This window comes from Somniosus microcephalus, chromosome 13 (assembly GCF_052327205.1).
Source record: "Somniosus microcephalus isolate GS21.2 chromosome 13, FLI_Smic_1.0, whole genome shotgun sequence".
Taxonomy (NCBI): domain Eukaryota; kingdom Metazoa; phylum Chordata; class Chondrichthyes; order Squaliformes; family Somniosidae; genus Somniosus; species Somniosus microcephalus.
The window spans coordinates 115996522-116021353 of NC_140999.1; the positions used below are offsets into that span (position 1 = coordinate 115996522).

Consider the following 24832-nt stretch of genomic DNA (forward strand, 5'->3'; position numbering starts at 1 on the left):
CATATTTAAGGTGATTGGCAAAAGAATCAGAGGTGACATGAAGAAACATTTCTTTACACAGCGAGTTGTTATGATCTGGAATGCGCTGTCTGAAAGACAGATTCAATAGTAAGATTCAAAAGAGAACTGGATATATACTTGAAGGGAAAAATTTACAGGGCTATGGGAAAGAGCAGGGGAGGCTGCACAGGCACGATGGGCTTATGGCCTCCTTCTGTGCTGTATCATTCTATGATTCTAAATGGAAAAATTGTTCTCTAGGATATGGATGAGTGGAGTTCCACAATCTGTTGTGGGTCCCCTGCTGTTCACTGATATCTCTAGGTGAGTGGTTCAAGGTCATGATAGGCACGGGACTGTTAGCAGAGCACTGCCATTTACCCCCTTACCCAAAGTCAGGAAATGGCTCCAGAAAATAGAGGGGAAATAAGTTCTAAAGATAAGGCAATGGTAAAATAAATGAATGATTACTGATGGGGCTAGTGTTATTCCTTTTTTGAGACTGAGTTTGGGTGGGATGTCCAGGCCATCAGGGGAAAGGATTGGTTGTGTTGAGAAGAAGTTTGAGCGTAGTGGAGGGCTAAGGAGCTCCTCTTTTGTCAGGAGGCTCTTGGCTCCCCATAATCGTGGGGCTCAGGGGGCAATTGTTTGGTGGGGATTTTGTGGACTGAACTAGCAGGAATGGTGCTCAACCTCATACTTCCCTACCCCACCCAGACAGAACCTGTGCAGTGGTTGGTCTGATTCTCAAATGCCTTGCTGTCGTTTTGTCCATGTGCCTTTGGGGGTTGTAGTTAGATCAGTGAATGATAGCTCTCAATTGAGCTGAACTATGGCGCACCATTAACATGTGTATGTGTATGTGCATGTTCTGTGTGGCCTGTGATGTCCCGTGTTTCTCTGCCATAAAATGAGAAAGATGTGAACATAAAATGGGAAATATGTGCACAGTTTGTATTCTATAAAGAAAAAATGAATAGGGAATTCTGTCTTTTTTTAAATCAAATTATACAATTAATTTTTAAACAAAAGACTATTCTCTTAATTAATTTTTATCTTTCAGCTCCAATAGCGGCAAACCATAGAGGGGGTTTGGAGCCGGCCTCTTGCATTTGTTTTCTATGTGCCAGATGTGTTTGTTTTATGGATGACTTCATTACAGCTGTTCTAATCTGGGTTATGTTCTTTTAATTACTCCACAGAGGAAAACATCCCAGCGAAATCATCTCAATCAGCTTGAGTTCACCTCGAGTAGAAAGTAGTGCTTGCAGGGGCTGGGAACATCTGATTAATTTTGTGAATATCAATTACACCCACAGGGTTTGACCTAATATTGTTGCTGCATCTCTTTACAAAGCGGAGTTGAAAAGCACAATGGTTTAAGCCATCAACAATGACATTACAGTCCTCCAGGCAACCTCGAAGCTGTTTACAACATTTTCAGGTCAGTGATTATTGCTGAACATAATATCCAGGGTAGCAAATTCACTCGTAATTCATTACCTGGGACGAACTGATCCTGTAGTGATGCAATATTGTGCAGTTGTGTATTGAGGATGTTTATATTTGGCAACCTTTGAGTATTTGAGGTGTTATTTTGATTTGCCACTTGAGGAGGAGGCCATTCAGCACCTTGAGCCTGCTCTGCCAATCAATCAATTGGAACATAACCGATCTGCATCTTAACTCTATTTTCCTGCCTTTGCTCCATATCCCTTGATACCCTGACCTTACAAAAAGCTATCGATCTCAGTCTTGAAAGCTCGAATTGACCCCCAGCATCCACAGCCTTTTGGGGGAGGGAATTCCAGATTTCTCCTACCTTTAGTGTGCAAAACTTGTTTCCTGATTTCGCTCATGACTGGCCTAGATCTAATTTTAAGATTACATTCCCTTGTTCTGGATTGCCCCACTAGAGGAAATAGTTTCTCTGTATCTACCCTATCAATCCTTTTAAACACCTTCATCAGATCACTACTCAAATCTTCCATACTCCAGACAATACAAGCCAAGTTTATGCAAAGGCAAAATACTGCAGATGCTGGAAATTTTATGCAACCTGTCCTCATAATTTAATACTTTAAGCCCTGGTGTCATTCTAGTGAATCTGCACTCCACCCCACTCCACCCCCCCCCCCCCAAGGCCAATATATCTTTCCTGAGGTACAGTGACCAAAACTAATGGGTGGAACCCGCCAGTGCCGCAGGATGAATGGTCAAAACTACCAGTGCCGCAGGGTGAACGGTGGAAGTTGCCAGTGTTCCATGGTGTGTGCCAGCGGTGTTTGCTGCCCCCGAACTGTGAGCTGGTTAGTTTCAAAGTTTTTGAACCTGTTGCCAAACACAGATGTTTCAAGCCCCATTTAATAAGGCGGTGAAGCGAATGCATTAAAATCAACTGAAGTGTCAGCACTGTTTTGTGTAGTTTATTTGATTCTGCCTCCAGCATCTGTCACAAGCTGCTACCTTAAACACACTCGGATTTACCTTGTAATGTTTAACGACATGTTTCAATTCCTCTGGAGGGCATTTGGGGCTAGGATAGTTTGATCCAACGTGTATGTTGGGTGAATCGCGTTAACACCAATGCACCCACAATACACGGTGCAGACTCATGAAACACATTTGAAGACTTTTCAGAGCAACATAATGAGGTGCTATATAAATGCAAGTTTATCTTTCTGTACATTGGCATTCCAATTACTGAATGGAACAAGTTATGATTGTTTCAGAAGCAGCAAAGCATGACTGAGTTTAAGCACCAGTGAGTTGATAATTAAATAGGATAAATAAAGTGCACACATCCAATTTTTCTTGTATGATTGACTATCAATGAGATGATAATGAGACAGTTGTTAACACCCAGTTACCATCGGTCTAATGCAGACTAGCGATTGCCACTTCCCACCCTCGACCACTGATGATGATTTGGAGATTGCACATTTATAAATCCAAGCAAATGAAATGATTGGTGTAAAATAATTATTTTGCAGCAGAATTGCTTTGTTGCCAACTGTAGATCATGCAGATCAACTTCTACAGTAAGCAACACGCAGCAGGTCAGGCAGCATCCGTGGAGAGAGAAACAGAGTTAACGTTTCAGGTCCAGGATCCTTCGTCAGAACTGGAAAAAGTTAGAGATGTAACATATTTTAAGCAGGTGCAGAGGCAGGGAAAGGGGGAGGGGAGGAAAGAACAAAAGGGACGGTCTGTGATCGGGTGGAAGGCAGAAGTGGTTAAATGTTGCAAATGGGGATGACAGAATCATCAACTGCTGCCACCTGAAAAAATAGGGGCAGAGGTTATGGTCTGAAATTGTTGAACTCGATGTTGAGTCCAGCAGACTGTAAAGTGCCTAATCGGAAGATGAGGTGCTGTTCCTCGAGCTTGCGCTGAGCTTCGTTGGAACAGTGTAAGAGGCCGAGGTCAGAGTGGAGCAGAGAATTAGTGACAAGTGACTGGAAGCTTGGGGTCACACTTACGGACTGAACAATGGTGTTCAACAGTAAGCACTTTGGAATAAATTGAGTAAAATCCCCGGAGGATGCGATGACCTCCATGCGTGATTATCCCATATGCGTCCCAGCGAGCAACACTCTGTGCGGGGAACGCTAATTTGTAAAATTTACTCTTGCATGTTTGCAAAAAAGATATATTTCCGTGGCAACTGCAGCTTTAAGGAAAGATGTAGTTATATAAATCCTGAGGGAGCAATCACATCCTGTATGTTCATATTAACACAAATCAATAGTTCAAACACCATGGGCTGAATTTTAATACTGTAGGCGTGTAGAAGGCGGGACTACAACTTTTGGGGTTGTAGTCCCGCCTCCATTGAGTTGTGGCCAACCCACCCGATTTTCACTTGATTGACCTTGTTGAGCCCGCCCAGCGGGCTCAGCAGGCCAATTAAAGGCCACCCAGCAACAGGTGACGTCACAGATTGACATTTCATCTGTCAAGAGCTTTTGACAGATGAAATATCAGCGTTTGACAGCTCTTTGAAGCTGTCAAACAATGACAATCTGTACTCCAAGTTAATTCCTTCCTCTCAGGCTGATTTAGAGGTCTCTCCAGAACAGAAAGCTGAATGCTGCAACTTTTGACAGCTTGCGGCCATTCTGCTTTCTGTGCCGGTGAGATGAGGGACTCCCGAGACCTGAAGGAAGGAAGGCTGTAAAGGTAAGTAAAACTTATATAAACACTTTACACACACCAAACATACTTACCTCTGCACTCATGCACACATCACGCACCTGAACACCGGACATCTGGAACCCTCCAAGCCCTTCAGCCCAACGGTCCGCCTCGCTAGCTTGGCGTGGTTTGGAGCCATCGGGAATCCCATATTTCAGCAATTAAAATAGGGATTAGGCTAAAAACTGCCTGTTAACTACCTGTTAACAGGCAGTTAATTGGCACTAATCCCCTCCCCGCCTCAGGGAGGCGGGTCCCAGCACAGGTCAGGTATCCGCCTCCTTTGAAACGGGCATGGAGGTGGGTTGGGGGCGGGATGGGTTCGTGCCCCCCGATTTTGAGATTTTAACCCACCACATGCCTCCAATCCCGCCTCCACGGCCCAATGAAAATCCTGCCCGATGTTCCCGATTCAGATTAAGAGTAACTTTCCAACTTCATGCTTCCAGCAGGTAGTCTCACCCATTGGGAATATACATTCGAAATTCAGACACACCCTGCCCACAGTTTACCAAACAATTCAAATTAATAGCCAGAAAATCAACAAAAATCCTGAATATATTACTAACCATCAGAAATAAAAAAAACAGAGAAGACACATCGGAATCACTGGTATGAAAGGTGGCATCATCAGAACAGATGTGGTGGAGACAGAGAAACTGGGAGAATGGAATAGAGCCCTTACAGGAAGCGGGATGGGAGGAAGTGTAGTCAAGGTAGCTGTGGGAGTCGGTGGGCTTATAGTAGATATTGGTCGACAACTTCTCCCCAGAAATGGAGGAAAGGAAGGGAAGAGTTGGATATTACTATCTGTCTTTACAGAGGCGATCGCTCAATAGTGGGTCAGCCATTTCCAGTTTTGGGGAGTGTGATCAACTTATCATTTAACAGTTATTTCTTTATGGAAGTGAATTGCATTGGGAAGCTCGAAGAGGGATAAGAATGACCAATTGGTGTTAGAAAGATCTTATTCCAACATCTACTTTGTGTGTCTGAACAACGTGCTTGTCTCGTGCTCCCACATCTGCATGAATTTCCATATTGAACAGGAAAATCAGATTCCCCACACCCTTCTGGACAAGTCCTGCTAAAGTACAGGCTTTGTGAGGTTGCAATTCTTTCAAAGTGTTCACAGAGCCATGAGGAGCCCTTCTGTCCCAGTTAGCAGGCGAGCCAAGTGATGTGGCAGTGCGTACACGTTAACAGCTGAGCTGAGGTGTGTTCCCATAGAATTTACAGCACAGAAACAGGCCATTTGACCCAATGATGTCTTCAAAAGTACTTCATTGGCTGTAAAGTGCTTTGTGAGGTCCTGAAAGGCGCTATATAAATTCAACTTCTTTTTTTCCCCTTTTTCTCTATTTATCTTTGTTCTCCATGTTTCTATGTTCACTTTTATTTTCTGCCTCACTCCTGTCTAATATCTCTTTATTTCTGTTCTATTTCTATGCTGGTGTTTATGCTCCACCTAAGCCTCCTCTCACACTACTTCAACTAACCCCATCAACATATCCTTCTATTCCTTTCTCCCTCATGTACTTATCTAGCCTCCCCTTGAATGCAGCTTTGTGATTTGTCTCATCTACTCCATTTGGCAGCAAGTTCCATATTCTAATCACTCTAAGTTTGAATGGGGGAAGTTCAGACTCTGTACTGACTCTTGAAGCCTGAAAGCAGACATCGGATCCAAAAGTTTGCAGGAGGGACCCAGCGAAACTCCTACCTGAGGAGAGTTTAATGTTGCTGATGGCACCAGGGCCCAGTCATTTGAATTATAGGGTTCTCTTCAGTGGCACTTTTATTGTTAGAGGCAACACTACGATAAATGAGGTCCAACAAACCACAACATCATTCCCTGGATTACTTTTAACTCATGGATCCTTTGAGAATAGATTATAGTCTTCAATGTATTCTTGGGTTCTGTTTTTAGGATATTTGGAAATGTTGAAAGTGGACATGGATGTTGTTTCAGTTCAGGCTTTTTCCCAATTCATTTACTCGTGCTCAACTCAAAAATCAGTCTCTGTTCTGTTTCTCCCCTTGCTGCTTTTCTCTCCTCTCTCTCTCTCTTTCTCTCCACCATTCTCTATTACTGGACTCAGAAAGCTAGCCAGATGCTCACAGCATCTGCTGCATCAAAAAGCTTTCTAGATTTACTATGAATTACATAGAAGTTACAGAACAGAAACAAAATTCAGCCCAACTCGTCTATGCAGGCGTTTATGCTCCACACGAGCCTCCTCTCGCCCCTCTTTATCTATCCCTAGCAGCATAACCTTCTATTTCTTTCTCCCTCATGTACTTATCTAGTTTCCCCTTAAATGCATCTATGCTAGTTGCCTCAACTACACATTGTGGTAGTGAGTTCCACATTGTAACCAATCTCTGGATAAAGAGGTTTCTCCTGAATTCCCTGTTGGTGACTATCTCATACTTGTGTCCCCTAGTTCTGGCCTGGTCCGCAAATGGAAACGGTAACCCCGATATTTACAGGTCTGTGCTTTCCGATCGGGGGTGCACAGGAGTTATGGACGGGAAACCCAGAATTTAACTGCAGGACGCCTTTTAAATATTTTCTCCAGCTTTCCCGCCAGACAGCTAGCCTGACTGACATACTGGTTGCCTGTTGGGATGCAGTGGAGGACCAGGTAGAGAGAGGTTGCTGTTGGGGGTTTTAGTGGGGTTGTGGAGGGGGAGTGGAGATGGTGCTCAGGGAGGTGGGGGCTGGGGGTGTGTGGTTCGATCACGGTGGGTGAGGAGATGGTGGTCAGGTGGGTCTGATCGCGGGCAGAGTGGGGGATGCGAGATAGTGGTCGGGGGGGGGAGATCGAGCGGGGTTACGATCGTGGGGGGTGGTGTGGAGATGGTGGTTGCAGGGGGAGCAGACAACAAAAATGTTCTCCCTGACCACCATGTTCACTCCCCGTTTCCCCCCACTCCGCGTTCTCTTCCTACCTGCTCCTCCGCTGCATCCTCCTGCTGTAGGCTTTCCTGCCCGACAGGCAGCCAGCCTATCACCCTGGCTGTTGAGTGGGAAACCTGGAGCAAAGATTTAACATCCATGCTTCCGGGTTTCCCATCCATAACTCCTCCCCCTGCTCCAAACTCATAGCCCCGTAAATATCTTAGAATCATAGCATCCTACAGTTCAGAAGGAGGTCATTTGGCCCATTGTGCCTGTGCCGGCTCTTTGAAAGAGCTCTCCAATTTAGTCCCACACCCCAGCTTTTTCCACATAACCCTGCAAATTAGTTCTCTTCAAATACATGTTCAGTTACCTTTTTGAATGTTTTTATGGAATTTGATTCCACCACCCTTTCAGGTACTTCATTCCAGATCATAAAAACCCTCTGTGAAATCATTTCTCCTCATTTCCCTCCAGTTCTTTTGCCAAATATTTTAAATCTATGACCTCTGATTATCAATCTGCTTGCCAGAGGAAACTGTTTCTCCCTACTTGCTCTTTCAAAAATCCTCATAATTTTGAATACCTCTATTAGGTCTCCCCTTAACCTTCTCTGCTCTAAGGAGAGCAATTCCAGCTCCGATAATCTCTCCATAAAACTGAAGTCCCTCATCCCTCTGTACCCTCTCCAGGGACTTAACATCCTTCCTAAAGTGTGGTGCCCATAATTGTACAGAATACTCTAGCTGAGGCCTAACTAGTGATTTGTAAAGGTTTAGTATAACTTCCTTGTTTTTGTATTCAATGCTCCTATTTACAAAGACAAGTATCCCATATGCGTTCTTAACTGCCTTATCAACTTGCCCTGCCACCTTCAAGGATTTGTGAATATGCATCCCCAGGTCCCTCCTCAAAATTGGCACCATTTAGATTATACTGCCTCTCCATGTCGCTTCTCCCAAAGTGCATCACTTCACATTTATCCAAATTAAATTGCATCTGCCATGTGTCTGCCCATTTCCCCAGTCTGTCTATGTCCTCCTGAAGTCTGCTACTATCATGCTCACTACTTACTGCATTGACAAAGTTTGTATCATCCGCCAACTTCAAAATTGTGCTCCCTATAACTAAGCCCAGGTCATTTATATTTTTCCTTCCCTATCCCTCCTGAATACATTATACTGTAGCCAGTAACGTTTAGATCCCATTCCTGCTCATGTTTAAGCCAAGTCACCATTATAGCCACTATATCATAACCCCATGTGGCAACTTGCGCCTATAACTCGTCAACCTTATTTGTAACACTCCTCGCATTAGCGCACATGCATTCCAACACCATGCTAGTCAGCTTTGCTTTCTTCATCCATCTAATTCCTGATCTTTCTGCACTATTCTTTATGTCCTGGTGCCCCTCCCACTCTCAGCTCTGATATCATCCTTGTAAATCTTTTTTACACTTTCTCCATTGCCTCTATCATTTTTAAAATATGGAGGCCAGACTGCACAATACTCCAAGTGTGGTCTAACCAAGCTTCTATACAAGTTTAACATACTTCTCTGCTTTGAGATACCATTTATGCCTACTGTTTTAAAATGGCACATTTTTAAAATACTGCAGAACAGCTGTGGTTTTGAATAAGTTAGGTGATGCACAGTTTTATAATGACAGCAGTATTATACCATATCTCATTCTGCTGTTGCGGTGCAGCTGTGTGCCTTTAATGGCACAGAGCCTAATTGCTGTCTGGCAGACATGGGGTGAGGTCAATAAGAATTTAATTGCTGTTTGGTTAGAGAATTTTGCAGATTAGAGATTTATTATGAATTTCAGGCTGCATGTCAGAAGACCTCTGAATGAAATGCCTGGCTTATGTTCTCTGCAAAGATTGTTTTACATCTGAAGTATGATGTCTTGAGATTGACAGATGCTCACTAGATGCAAGTTTTTTTTTAATGTGCTGAGTAGTTTAAACATCCCATGGAAACTAGATTGTGAGAAGTCATGTTTACATTCATATTTAGAACTGGGATTCCATGAAGTACAAAAATCCCCACATAGCTATGGGATTGAGAGATATGTGACTACATACAAAGACGTAATTATATAATCTAGGCATTTATAGATGTTTCCTTACTCAGTAAATATCAATATTTTATATCAATATGTGCAATTTGGAGACACTCCCTTACTCAGTATCTGACAATATGACTAATTATGCAATTGCTTTGATCCAGATTGCACAAGGTGGCAAGATGAAGATTGTAAGCAGAGCAGGAGATCTTCTAAACATGGTTATTTGAAAATCGTAACAAAAGTATTTTTATCCTTTAATTTTGGATTATAACGAACCCTTAAACAAATTGAAAAAGAACACTGCGTTATGTAAGTTAAATAGTAGTACAATGGAGGAGGAGCAAGCTATTAAGGCCCAGAGTTTAGAGTGGCTGAGATGGGGGAATAAGCTTAATATCTAAAGTCAAATGTAGTATTATAATTAGATCAGCGACCCCAAGCTTCTAGATGGCATGTTTCCATTTAGATACCGAACTCAACATCTATCCAAGCTGAAATTCCTTTTCAAAACATGGGTAAACATTTCCCAACTCGTTTCAACTTGAGCCTTGAGTGCTGAATACAATGTTTTCAAGGTCACATTTCTCTATACTGTACTTTTTGTCAACCAGGTAGACGGCCAAGCACTGATACAGCCCAGAAATTATTGTTGCCGATATTAGTGAACACATAATGCATTTGTATGACATTTCCACTATTTTAATGCAGGAGTTAAGCCTGCTTATTTTAAATGGGTTAATGCCTCCACTAAAAAAATGGGCAAAGGGAAGTCATACGAAGGGTTAAGCTTCGAAGTAGCTGATGCTGATATTATTATCTGAAGGCCTGTGTCTTCTCCAGACCAGAGAATTATCCTCCATCTTCCAAACCCAAGAGGGTTATTACATGTTGCTTTTCTGACACATACGCTAAAAATAGATCGCTTAATATACAAAGTGGAAGAACACGGAGAAACAATCCAACAGCATTGTCTTCAACAAAAATGTTCTCCCCGCCCCAAGAAGAGTCTGCTTTAGGACAGTTTCAGCAAGGTTACCTCTTACCAAACCACATCTGCGGCATTCCTCTTCTCACTTAGGACAACCGCTGGGCTAAAACACATACTGCAGCCTTTGTGATGTGAGGTTAATTTTTAGAGTGTCACCAACCCAGAGGAACTGTTAGAATCATAGGGCTAGATTTTCTCAGCCCCGAAGAGGCGGGTATGCAGGTGGGACTGCCGGGAAAGTTGCAGAATTTGGGGGCGGCAGGCAAACCCACCCCCAACCCACCTCCGTGCCCTCTTGCCAGGAGGTGGGAATCTGTCCCGCCCCGGGTCCTGTCTCCTTGGAGACAGGAAGGGATTAAAACCTTTTAACTGCCTGTTAACAGGTAGTCAACAAGCAGAAAATAGGATTATCCCCATTTTTCGTCCTGAAGTGTGGGTTTCCCGACCTGGGGGAACCCCGCCGGGTGTAGGAGGTGAGTCGGAGGTCTGCAGGGGTTGGAGGGGTCAGAAAGTACGATATAGAGGTGAGTGATGGAGTGGTAAGTATGTGAGGTGAGGGTAAAGTGTTAGAAAATGTTAACTTACCTTTGTTTCTACCTACAGCCTTCAGCCGCTATGGAGCCGGAGTCCCCGACATCTCCATTGTAGAGATCACAGACTGGCTGTTGCATCCTCCGATACAACAGCCAGCTGATTTCTGCAAAGTAGAAAGGTTTGATGAGTCCTAAACACAAAGGGCTCATCAAACTACACAGAATGTCAGTGTTTGACTGCTTCACAGAGCTGTCAAACGATGACATTTCTTCTTTCAAAAGCTCTTAACAGATGACACATCATACGTTAACGTGCTCTGTCACTGACTTCCCCCTAATTGGCCTGCCGAGCCCGCCGGGCGGGCTTAACAAGGTCAATCAGTGGAAATTCCCGCTGGTTGGCCAGAAGCTGATGGAGGTGGGACTGAAACCCGGCAAGCAGCAGTCCCGCCTCCAAAAGCTTCCCATTCAGAAAATCCAGCCCATAGAATCAAAAGATAGAATCATAGAGTTATACAGCACAGAAAGAGGCCCTTTGGCCCATCGTGTCTGCGCCGGCCATCAAGCCCTGTCTATTCTAATCCCATTTTCCAGCACTTGGTCCGTAGCCTTGTATGCTATGGCATTTCAAGTGCTCATCTAAATGCTTCTTGAAGTACAGCACAGAAGGAGGGCATTCGACCCATTGTGCCTCTATTGGCTCTTTGAAAGAGCTATAAAATTAGTCCCACTCCCCTGGTCTTTCCCCATAGCTTTGCAAATTTTTCCCATTCCAGTATTTATCTGACTCCCTTTTAAAAGTTACCATTGAATCTGCTTCCACCACCCTTTCAGGCAGTGCAGTCCAAATAACAATTCACTGTGTTAAAAATAATTCTCATCTTGCCTCAGGTTCTTTCCCAATTACCTTAAATATGTGTCATCTGGTTACTGATCCTCTGCCACTGGCAATAGTTTCTCCTTATTTATTCTACCAATGCCCTTCATAATTTTTAACACCTCTATTAAATAAACCCTTAATGTTCTCTGCTCTAAGAAGAACAATCCCATCTTCTCCAGTCTCTCCACGTAAATGAAGTCCCTCATCCTTGGTACCATTCTAGTAAACCTCCTCTGCACCCTCTCTAAGGCCTTGACATCCTTCCTAAAGTCTGGTGTCCAGGTTTGGACACAATACTCCAGCTGAGGCCTAATTAGTGTTTTATAAAGGTTTAGCATAACTTCCTTGCTTTCTACTCTAAACCTCTATTTATAAAGCCAAGGATCCCACATGCTTTTTAACAGCCTTCTCAACTTGTCCTGCCACCTTCAAAGATTTGTGTACATATACCCCCAGGTCTCTCTGTTCCAGCACCCCCTTTAAAGTTGTAGCATTTAGTTTATATAGCCTTTTCTCATTCTTCCTACCAAAATGCATCACTTCACACTTCTCTGCATTAAATTTAATCTGCCATATGTCTGCCCACTTCACCAGTCTGTCTATGTCCTCCTGACGTCTGTTAATATCCTCCTCACTGTTTAATACATTTCTGAGTTTTGTATCATCTGCATTCTTTGAAATTATGCTCTGTATACCCAAGTCCAGGTAATTAATATATATTAAAAAGAGTAGTGGTCCTAATACTAACCCTTGGTCACCACTGTACACTTCCCTCCAGACTGAAAAACAACCGTTCACCACTACTCTCTGCTTTCTGTCCCTTAGTCAATTTTGTATCCATGCAGCCACTGTCCCTTTAATCCCATGGGCTTCAGTTTTGCTAACAAGTCTATTATGTGGTACTTTATCAAACACCTTTTGAAAGTCCATATACACGACATCAATCGCACTACCTTCATCAACCCTCTCTGTTTCATCAAAGAACTTCTTTACCCAAAGAGTGGTGAGAATGTGGAACTCGCTACCACAGGGAGTGGTTGAAGCGAATAGTTGATGCATTTAAGGGGAAGCTGGACATGCATATGAGGGAGAAGGGAATAGAGGGTTACGCTGATAGATTTAGATGATGAAAGATGGGAGGAGGCTCGAGTAGAGCATAAACGCCGGCACAGACTGATTGGGCCGAATCGCCTGTTTCTGTGCTGTATATCCTATGTAATCCTATGTAAACTTAATCTAGTTAGTCAAACATGATTTGCCTTTAAAATTCCATGCTCGCTTTCACTTATTAACACATAATTGTCCAAGTGGCAATTAATTTTGTCCTTGATTAATATCTATATAAGTTTGCTCACCACTGACATTAGACAGACTGGCCTGTAGTTGCTGAGTTTATCCCTCTCCCTTTTTTTGTACAGGGGTGTAATATTTGCTCCAATCCTCTGGCACCGCTCCCATATCTAAGGAGGATTGGAAAATTTTGGCCAGAGCCTCCACATTTTTCACCCTTACTTCCCTCCGCAACCTAGGATGCATCCCATCTGGACCGGGTGACTTTTCTACTTTGAGCGTTGCCAACCTTTTATCTATTATCTATTTTTATCCTATCCAATTTCTCTACTACCTCCTCCTTTACTGTGACATTGGCAGCATCCTCTTTTTTTAGTGAAGACAAGGACAAAGTTCTTATTTAGTACCTCAGCCATGCCCTCTGTCTCCACAGGAAGATCTCTTAGCTTTGGATGTCCTTCCTTTGCCCCTCATGGGAATGTGTCTCATCTGTAATCGAACTGTCTCCTCTCTGAAGGCTCCCATTGTACTTTACTGTTTTACCTGCCAAGCTTTTATTTCAATCCACCTGGGCCAGATCCCTTTTCAACTCACTGAAATTAGCTCTTCTCCAGTTGAGTATTTTCATGTTTCACACATGTCTAGTGCCAAGTCGGTTTGGAGCCTCTTAGACATTGTCACCTGGCTCCTCCAAATAGCTGTAACACCTGAGCACAAACTTTGTTTGCTCTGATTCCTGTTAAAAAAAATAATGTGGGAGTTTTCCAAATGGTGCTAATTTTGTTGACTCTCCTGATGCCTATCTTTGAAGGCGGAATATTTTGCAATGGTTGACGTTTCATCCCGAAGAGAAAGGGATTTTGTTACATGTGATGAAAGCGCATCTCGCGTCAACTTTATGGCCTCGATTTTAACTGAGCCGTGGAGGCGAGCTTGGAGGCATGCGGGGGGTTAAAATTGCAAAAACTGGCGGGCGGGACCCCCCGCCTGGTTCCCGACTCCGAGCCATTTTTACTCAGGCATGTCTGATGGTCCCGAATCCGTCCCGCATGCAACAGGTGGGACTGGTCTTTAAGGCCCTTAATCACCACTAAATGGCCGCTATAATGCCATTTTAACAGTCCCTTGCACTTTTAACCCTTTTCCCATGTAAAACACGACTGGTGGGAATCACGCCTGTGAAACCTGGTGGGAGCACTATTGGCTTGCTGACTATCAGCTGCAGGTCAACCATTAAAGAGGAGATTTGATCAGCCATCATTTGCAGGTGGCAGGATTTTTTCAGCTCAGGCCTGGGGCAACTTTTACCAGGCTTAACCACACCTGTGGAAGGTTGGAGCCTCACACACATCTCCAGTGTGAACTCCTGGGAAACCCCTCTCGCCACCTTCACTCAGCGCTTCCTCAATGGAGCCATATGCCAGAAGCATGGGAGCCATTTTTTTCCTTCCCTTCTGGGCATCAGAGGAGCTCGAGCACCAGGCGCGGCAACGGCAGCAGCAGCAGGAGCGATAGGCTGCTGCTCACCCACCTGAGGCAGCACAGGCCAGAAGGGGCCAGTGCCTGGAAGCCCGTCGGCGCAGGAGATACCCCCCAGACAGGGTCAGCTACCTCAACATGACTGAGCAGCAGTGCCAAAGGTGGCTCCGACTTTCACGAGAGGTAGTGGGTGACATCTGCGCAATGCTACAGCAAGACCTGCTGCCCAGAGGACCAGGTGGATCCGCATTACCAGTGGCCATCAAAGTCACCACCGCACTCAACTTTTTTACCTCCGGCTCATTCCAGGGATCATCAGCAGACATCAGCGGCATTTCCCAGGCAGCCGCACACACTTGCATCACGCAGGTAACCGATGCCCTCTTTGCCCTCGCGCACAATCACATCCATTTCACCAAGGATCGCGCAAGTGTCACAGCGCGAGCGGTTGGATTAGCTCATCTGGCAGACTTTCCAAGGGTGCAGGGCATCGTTGACTACACACAAGTGGCCCTTAGGGCACCCCATCGCAATCCAGGTATTTTTGTCAACCGCAAGGGCTTCCACTCCCTTAACGTTCAGCTGGTGTGTGACCACAAGAAGGAGATTTTGCATGTTTGTGCCATGTACCCTGGCAGTTACCATGATTCCTTCATACTGCACCAGTCTAGTGTGCCTCCGCTATTCAGGCCGACAGACCAACTTCACGGATGGCTACTTGGAGACAAGGGCTATCCCCTGAGGACTTGGCTAATGACGCCGTTGAGGAGGCCAGCCAACGAAGCTGAGGAGCGCTACAACTCCAGCCACATGTCCACCAGATCCATTATCGAGCAAACCATCGGTTTGCTGAAGATGCACTTCAGATGTCTGGATAGATCAGGTGGAGCCCTGCAGTACTCAGCAGCCAGGGTCTCCAGAATCATCGTGGTTTGCTGTGCACTTCACAACATGGCACAGCGTCGTGGCTTGCAGATTCCTGAGGACCAAGTGGCTCCTCACATGCCCTCTTAAGATGATGAAGAGGAGGAGGGCGAAAACGACCATCCAGCAGAGGACCAACAACCAGCGGCAGCATTACGCCAGAACATTGCTGCCCGGGATGCAAGGAACACACTCATCCTGGCCAGATTTACTTAGCCTAGCCAATCAAGCACTTTTGTCTCGCAGCTTCTTACCTGAGCATCGACAATGGCCAAGACCCTGCGGATTCCTAGCTATTTGTCCAGCATACTGACAATTGCAAGTAATCCTAAGCCCTCAATGTGAAAGTCCCATTCGCTAAATGACACATGCCACAAATACAGCAGTAGCCATCAGACTTTTTATTGACAGAATTCATCTGATGGCTTTTTTTAACAATACATAAAATTTCACCCTTGTGACTACCCTTGTGAGTGCTCCTACGTCGTGGTTTCCCTGTGGCTTCAGCAGATGTGGAGGCCCCTTGCTCACTTTCCTGCTGCTCCTGTCTCGACACCTTTGGTGGGCGTCCTCTGGGGTGGCGAGCCTGTGAGGGCTCGTCAACAGTCTGCTGCTCCTGCGGCTGTGCAAGGGTTGAGACGTCTATCTCACTTGGGTGTGGACTCTGGTGGGGCTCTGACCGAGGGCTCTGCAGTGGCATGGAAGTGTGAGCGCCTGGAGCGGAACCGCACTTCCTTGAGGTCTGCCACCAACCTCCTTCTCATGGGTCAGTGCTCCCTCCATGCCTGCAAATGGCTGGAGAGCACCCTGCTGCACATCAGGGGGGCCATGGGGACCCGTATCTGCAATGGAAGTCCTACTCAGAAGGACTTCCATGAAGGTCTGGTTTCTATGTTCAATAGATGCCCGTCGCTCCTCAAGAGATGTAATTCTATTCTGAACACTCACCATGTTTTCCATACCCTGGCGACTAACCTCTTCCATGGCCATAGCCCTCCTCTCTTCTACCATAGCCAGCCTTACCACGGAGGCAGCAATCATTTCCACGTAGGTAGCCATCCTTTTCGTGTTGATGCGTTCATGCGCCAATGACTCCACAAAGGCTCTGCTCATGTTCGCTATGGACTCCTCCATTCACTCCACACTCGCAGCGACCCTAGAGACAAAACCTGCCAGAGACTCCTGCATCTGTGCATAGAGTTCCATCACCTCTGATCTTATGGATGGACCCAGAGGCAGAGGGTCGACATGCAGCTGAGCCGAGCTGGCAGAGTCCTGCGCCCTCCGACGAGGACTCTCCACTGCTGTACCTGTCTCCACAATCTGCTGATGCTCACTTGTGAGCTGTGATACACCAGGTGACAACTCTACTCTATGTCCCGAAGGTCCCACCGAGGCGTGAGTGTCTGCGCTGGTGCTGGGTGTGCTTATTTCTGCTGATGCTGCGCCCTCAGAGGTTGCAGATTCCTCTGAGGAGTCTGGAAGCTCAGGCTCTTCCTCCTGGACAGTGGGGATGGGGGCTCTCGCTGGTCCTGTGGGGGAGTAAAGGAAAGAGTTAGAGATGTGAGGTCAAGTTTACATGCACATTGCATATTGCAGAGGATCATAAGTCCATCTGTTATAGCTTCAGAATCATTATCAGCGACTCATGCAATATCAATGAGAGAGATGGAAAACTATTCTATCACCAGCTTGCTGTGATGCACCCGTCTGTCCGTCCCCAACGTGCGCGTCTTTTTCAACCCCGACAATTTCCAGGACGGCTTCCTCCCAGGGGGTGAGCTGGGCTAATGATGGTGGGCCTCCTCCTGTCCTGGCTCTTACCCTTTTATTGTGAGCTCTCTTTTCCTGCAATGAGGGAGACAAGTGGAGGTTGAGTGAGAATGAAGGAGTGAGTGTAGAGATTGCATAGCATAGATACTTAGAAGGAGACAAAGATGGAGTGAGGTTGCAAGACCAAGGGCCCTCCCTATGTGTTGTCAGTTGTGTTCAAAGCATCAGTGATTGGGAGTGTGAGAGCTGCATGGTGGAATAGTTATGTGATTGTGAGCATAGAGAGAGAGAGGGAATGGGTAAGGGTGCATGGATGTGAGTGTCAAGTGGGATGTGGAGGAAGAGATTGCTAAAGCTGAGTGCTGGTGAGGAAAGGCAATGGGGATCAGATTGAGGGTGATGGGAACTTCATACTTACTTTTCCAGTGCGTTGAAGGTCATGGAATCTTTTCCTGCACTGCATCCAGGTGCGCCGTGTGAGCCCCAAGGAGTTGACCTCCCCAGCCACCTGTATCTACACAGCCTTGGTCTGACTGGGAGGCCTCTTCCTCCCTGATGAAGGGAACAGGACCTCCCTGTGGGCCCTAGCCCCATCCACCAATGCCTGTAGTGCTGCCTCGTCAAACTTAGGAGCTGCTCTTGGCCTCCCGCTGGCCATTGTTCCTGCAGGTTCCTGTGCCATCAAATGGAGAAAGCTTGGCAGTCTGCAGAAGAAGCAAGGCTTACTGTGGACCTTAAATGCAGCAGCAATGATCACGTCATTGGAGAGGACTTTCGGTCATGAGAAACCCATTTGCAAAGGCTTCCCACACGTTGGAAATCAATTGGCCAATTGAGTTAAAATTGCATCAATCTCCTACATCCATTTAGATTCGTGTGGGAAACACGAAATTCGGGGAACGCGCCAATAGCCCGCAGCTGAGTTAAAATCGAGGCCTATAAGTCACCTGAAGCTCAAACTAACCAAAAGATAGGAGCATGTAATTCAGCCATAGTGTAAGTCAAACCAAATGTTCTGATGAAAGGTCATCGACCTGAAACGTTGACTCTGTTTCTCGCTCCACAGATGCTGCCCGACCTGCTGAACATTCCCAGCATTTTCTGTTTTTACTTCAGATTTCCAGCATCCGCAGTATTTTGCTTTTGCAAATGTTGATCATTTTGCACTTCACAATAGTGCAACGTAAACCCAAACCTCATTGAAATCCAATTATTCTTTCAGCTAGTTCAATTCAATGAAACTTTTCATTAAGGTAGTTGACTTAAGCCTTCTCCAAAGGTTGAGTAAATAGATTTCCTTTTATCTAAAACACACATATATATAGGCTGGAATTTTGCTGGTGCTCAGTGGGCGGGTTCGGAGCCGGGTCCGCTGTCAAAATCTAAAGATTAACAGTGGGTCGGGATCCCTCTCTGAACCCGGCTGTTTCAGTTTCCCAAGTGTGGGGTCTGCCTGTGCTTTGCAGACCCAGCACTAAGCGGCAGGTTAGCCAATTGAGATAGTTAAAAGGGTCTTTAAAGGTAGTTGAACAGCATTTTACCACCTTCTAGCCATTTTTCCAACTTTTCCACGAGGTTCCTGTCGCTCGGGGTCACGTCAGTGTGTCGGGTTCTTTATGACTCCATTGCTGTGAATAGGTGATAACTGAAAAAGTGGTATAAAAGCTACCATTTCACAGCTGTTCACTTTCCAATATCAGAAGATTGAACCTTCAGGATTTTGAAGACACTTTTGAGCTGTATGCAGTTTGGAGTAAACTCTCTATCCAGTATCACCTCCTTGGAGCAACCTCTCTCACCATTGACAGATCGCTTCTGTTATCTCAACTTCAGCTGCCGTCTATTCCAGCAGCATCGGTGCACTTGAAAAAATCTCCCCTTGGTCCTCAACAATCTCACAATTAGCCCCAACATCAGCAGCACCAGGCACACAAGTAGTACCAACAACAAAACCATCCTTCTCCGCAATCACCTGATGCTGCCCAGGACACAGGGCATCAGCACCCGACCACATTGCTGCCCGGGAGGCCAGTGATGGCCTCACCATGGCCAGATTTACTTCACCTGACGCTGTACACCCTGGCTGCCACATGATGTGCCAGGTTGGCACCACTCCACACCAACACCATAAAACATCCCTACAATGCCCAAGCCATTCTTTTCACACTTGTCACCATTGGGGGGGGGGGGGCAGGAAGAGTTATGTCTCACCATCACTGCAACTCACTAAGACACTTACAAAGGTGCACACAAATCTGTCCAAGAAGGCACAGTGTTCAAAATAAAGATTTCAATGCTTGACAACACATTAACAGACACTTTACACAAACACTGGCTAAAACACACAAGTGCCTACCCTTGTGTGTTAGTTTGAATGATTGGACAAGGATGAGTGTGAGGAATGGCTAGTGAGATGGGGAAGTGATAATGTAGATAGAGAGGGATGGGTGGAGGTGTAAGGTAAGTTGGTGTGAGTAAGGATGTGCAGGAGTAGGGTAGGGAAGGCAGAGTGATGAGGATGTGATGAGTGGCACAGCAGGATGAGGTTGAGTGTGGCTTTGCAGTGATGTTTCATGATCTACTAAGATCATTGAAAGGTTGGCGCCACTGCCGCCTGGTCCTCCTGACCACATCCCTGCTTGTGTCCTCCTGTGCAATGTGCAACCAGGCTTCGTTGGTGTTCTCGGGAAGTCTCTTCCGCCCATGAGAAGGGAAGAGGACCTCCCTGCGTGCTGTGACTCCCTGCATAAGCTGTGCACCTCTGTGCAGTGCTTGTCAGTGTTTGCAGCACCTCAATGCTGTAGAACACTGACAGCACAACTGTCAAAATGAATGTAGAAATGGCCCCTTTAAGGAAACTGGCTGATGATGCGTCATCAAATGACATCATCAGACCGCTTCCTTTTAATTGGCCAGGAACCTCGCAGAACGGGCTTAACAATCAGGGCAAAATCACTTGGAGGAGGCAGCATAAGGGAGCGAGGTTTGAAGCCGCACCGGACTCGCCACGGTTGGCGAAATCGCGGCCATAGACTTTTGCAGTGACAGTCCATGAAAGTGAATGCTCATTGTTGAAAAAGGTCATACTGTGCAAAGACATGCTTGCAACCAAAATAGGATTTATAGGTTCCAATTTCAGAATAAAAATGAGGCATGCTTTTGCATTTGGGATCTTTGTGAATGCCAGTGTCACTTCTAGAGCAATCAATGCAGAGGTTACACACACAAAACAACTTGTGTCTCCTTACCTACAGGTGATAATTCAGGCACGCTGCCAACATAGGGTCCGTCTAGAAACTTGGGTTCACTGTCATTAATATCCTGGACTTTGATAATAAATTCCGATTCAGGCTCCAGTGGTCTATCGGTCAGTCTGTCCCGTGCCTGAGCACGAAGCGTGTAGTAGGTTTTTTCTTCACGATCCAATCGCTCTGTAGCGTGGATATCCCCAGTAATCTCATCAATAATGAAAACCGTTCCAGCGCCTTCCCCTGATATGGTGTATTTTATGGAGCCATCTCCCTTGTCTGAATCGGAGTGAATCTAGAAAAGAAAAAGAAACAATTGTAGATAATCTGGTTAGTCAATCATTTGAGAGCTGTTTGTGAATATATAAACCCTATTGGCTGCACAGAAATAGCTCAACTCAGGCAGTCGTGAGAGGCAGGTTCAGAATTGCTGTTGCAAACTTAAGCAAGAGCAAGCTTTCAAGTCTGAGGTCGATAGATTTTTATTGGCTAAGGGTAGCGAGGGTTATGAAGCAAAGGTGTGTAACTGGAGTTGACGTACAGATCAGCCGTGAGCTAATAGAATCGCTGCCACAAGCAGTAATTGCAGCGAATTGCATAGATGTATTTAAGAGGAAGATAGTTAAGCACATGAGGGAGAAAGGACTAGAAGGATCTGCTAATAGGGTGAAATGAAGAGAGGTAGGAGGAGGTTTATGTGGAGTATAAACCAGTTGGCTGAATGGACTGTTTCTATGCTGTAGATTCTATGTAATTTTATATAACAGGCTCGAGGGGCCTGAATGGCCTACTCTTGTTCCTAAGCCAGTACATGGGTATCAAAGGATAGATAGGAACATGAAGATATCGCAACATCACACGGTCAGTTCTGTTGCCTGGAGACTAACAGCAGAGATCAGAGATGAGCCTGGCTTCATTGTTGATGTGCGTTTACAGGATGTCGCTGAGTTCTACCGGTGTGCAGCCTGTGTCTGGAGATGTGGTGACCTTTTACATCAGAGTGATTCCTGAGTATGATGACCTTTCTTCTGAGTTACATTTATAAACGGAGAACTGATAGTGTTGAAGGGCTTGTGACTTGGCACAATCCAATATTGGATTCCAAAGCAGCTGCTTTTCCCATGAGCTGGAAATTGGCCTGGCCTTTTATTGATAATGTTTAAGTATATTTCGGCTAACGAAGATGAAGTGGGTGCGCTCACTTTGATGCTCATTCTGTGGAGTGAGGCATAAGTAACCACTAGGGAGGGGGGCGAATTTCCTCGTTTCACTGTGGGATGGAAAGTTAAATGACTCTTTTCTAAGTGTGTTTACAATTTCACTAAATCTAGTGCACAGAGGAAACTTCCTCCCTCTCTGGCTATACTCAATACTCCTGAGATACTTAAAAGTAGCAACATTTGGGGATGAGATAAATCCAGAGGGGCAGACTCTGCCAAATAAGGTAGTGACCGGAATAATGTTTAGTATTGTTATATCCTGGTTTCCTGCTTGAAATTGTTGGAATTTAATTAATTAATTTCCTATTTCTTTAAATTTCAAATGTAATTCTGTACTGATGACCTTAAGTGGCCCTCATTTTAACTTCCCCAACCTGGTGGAAACCAGGCCAAGGGGGAGTTAATATGGAGTGGGGGACAAGGCCTCCCTTGTCCCTGGCTTCCCCTCCCTTCCCAATTGCCCCCCAAAAGCCCCCCTCACCACTTACCTGACTGCTGGGGACTGTTCCCGTGGGTCTCCTGCTGCCTGAATTTTCACTTTCGCCTGCCGGCCAGGCAGTGATTTCTGTCGGGTTCAGGCGGGTGTTTGGGCTGGGATATGGAAATGAGGCCCGGGAGTTAAAGGGTTGGATTTTACCAGCCCTGAGGAGGCGGGTTTGGAGGCAGGATTGCTGGGAAAATTGGGAGCGGGTCCCAACCCCGCTCCCAACCCGCCTCCAAACCATCTTCCCAGGAGGCAGGTCCCCGACTCGCGCAGGGACCCATCTCCTCGCGGTGGGAAGGGGATTAGAGCCAATTAAGTGCCTGTTAACAGGTAGTTAACAGGCAGTTAAGAGGCTTTTCACCATTTTACGCCTGCTGATGTGGGCTTCCCAGGGTCAGCGATGTGAGCTGTGGGTCTGCTGCAGTGTAAGTGTGCAAATGACAGCTGCAGAAGTAGTGTGATGGGTGCAATGGTGCACAGGTAAGTATGACAGGTGAGAGAATGTAGTGAGAAATATTTTTATTCTGTTTATATGTTTCTACAGGTGACAAGATTTGTTGTTTCAATGAAGCCTCATCTGATCGGGAGAATTGACAGATGGCTTCTGCAATTTCACATGCAGCTGCTGTAGTGTATGTACCTTTAAGGGAGAACTACTTTTACAGCTCCTGTATACTGTAGTACCGGCAGTGACCACACCTGTATATAAGCCTTGAGCATGCCTCTACCCCAGTCTTGAGACGACCCTCCTCCAGTAAACACCTGTTGATTGTTAAGTTACAGCATCCGTGTGGTTATTGAAAAACATCATACTCTCAGAATCACGGATCTAACAGTGGCGACGAGTGTCGATTCAAATCTACCTGCAACTCTGCATTTCCCTTCGAGGATTCGCTCCGGGAGGGCGGTGGAAGAAAGTCGAGGCCAGAAACACGGGCGTCGACCACGAGCAACCGCCCAGTCGTCCGGCAGAGAGTGAACATCACAGGGGAGGCTGTGGAGAGCCGGGCTTGGTTCCCCAGCCAAGACGATCAGCAATAGACTGGCGACAGGTACAGCGCAGACCCTTCCCGGACAGTGGCGGCTGGAGCCGACTGACGGCAGAGAGAAAGCCGAGCAGCGTCGACGGGGTAAAACAGAGGGTGAAGCGCACAGTGCGCAGCCGAGGGTTGAAAACCGAGTGGCGTCGAGGAAAAACTAAATGGAGAGCGAGAGGGTAAAGCAACAGCTGGGTTCAGGACCGAGCGGCGGAAACGGGAAAGGCACACAAAAAAAAAGAGTGCGCAGAGCACAGCCAGGGCTCAAAGGCTGAACAGTGTCCATGGGGAGAAGAAGGGAGAGCGCGGGAGACGCCATTGAGCCGCGGAGAAGAAGGAAGAGCACGGGAGACGCCATTTTTAGAAGCCGCAGCAGAGAAGAAGGGCGAGCGCGGGAAGGAAGGAAAGCGCGGGAGACGCCATTTTGTGCCAGCGGAGAAGAAGGGGAAGCGCGGGAGACGCCATTTTTGACAGTTAAATCACTCCCAGGGATGCCGAAGAGTGGCAGTATCTCTACGTTCGACAATGAAGTCGAAGATTGGACGACATGTGGAATGTATTGAGGTGTACTGCAGGGCGAATGAAGTGCCAGATGCTAATAAAGCACTGGTTTTGTTAAATTCCATGGGTGCAAAAACTTATGGGTTACTGCAAAACCTAATAACCCCAGAGAAGCCGGTGAACAAGAATTTTGAAAGCATAGTAGAAAGCCTACAGGACCACTTAAACCCCACACCGCTGCTGATAGCAGAACGATTTAAGTTCCATAAAAGGAACTAACACAAAGACGAAAGCAATGCTGAGTACCTAACGGAACTGCACAAGCTATGGAAACACTGCCAGTTTGAAGTGGGACTAGCAGATACGTTAAGGGACAAGTTTGTGTGTGGGCTGCAAAGTGAAGGAACCCAGAAATGGCTTCTATCAGAAAAGGATCTTACGTTGGACAAGGCTTTCAGTATGGCAGTATCACACGAAGCAGCCGCAAGGGGCGCTGCAGAGATACAACGGAGACCGCAAGAATATGGCACCAATGAAATGTCCTATGGAACAGGGAAGTGCTATCGCTGTGGCAGAACAACACATGACCAGAAGGATTGTTGGTTCAAGGACCAAGTGTGCAGACAGTGTGGAAAAGCAGGACATATAACAAGAGTCTGCAGGTCTGGGAAGAAAACCAACAGTAAGAAATCTCCACAGGAGAAGTACAAAAAGGTACACAAGGTGATGGACAGTGGTTCATACGAACAGAAAAGTGACACAGACTCCGGAAGCAAGGAGCTGGGTTGTCTGAAACTACATAAGGTAACCAAAATGGAGGATCACCAGACTATCTGGGTTACACTCAAGATAGACGGAGTCCAAGTAAAAATGGAATTGGACACAGGGTCAGCCCCAACAGTCATAAACCAAAGGGACTACAAGCGGCTATTTTCACATATACCCTTGAAAGCTACAGAGATTGCCTTGAAGACATACACGGGGCAAAAAGTCTACCCCAAAAGAAAAATAAGGGTGAAAGTGATATATAAATGCCAGGAAATACCTAAAATGGATATATATGTATTGCCAGATGGAGGACCACCACTGCTAGGACGTGAATGGATCCGGAAGATACAATTAGATTGGCATTCCATACAGGCATTGAAGGTTGAGGCCAAAAAGGATGATGACGTCACACCTGGACGACTGTCAAAAATGCTAACTGACGCAAAAGAAGTGTTCCAGGAGGGACTCGAAACACTAAAGGGCATAACAGCAACGATTAAAATAGAGGAAAATACAAGCCCAAAGTTTCTT

General features: G+C 46.0%; 1 protein-coding gene across 1 annotated transcript in view; it reads right to left on the bottom strand.

The window, feature by feature from the left end:
• Positions 1 to 24832, bottom strand: part of cdh22 (cadherin 22) — a 1314714-nt gene that overhangs the window by 1243295 nt on the left and 46587 nt on the right. Inside the window, exon 2 of the mRNA XM_086005235.1 lies at positions 20292 to 20586. Within this exon, the coding sequence (XP_085861361.1) occupies positions 20292 to 20586 (295 nt within the window). The remainder of the gene's footprint in view (positions 1 to 20291; positions 20587 to 24832) is intronic.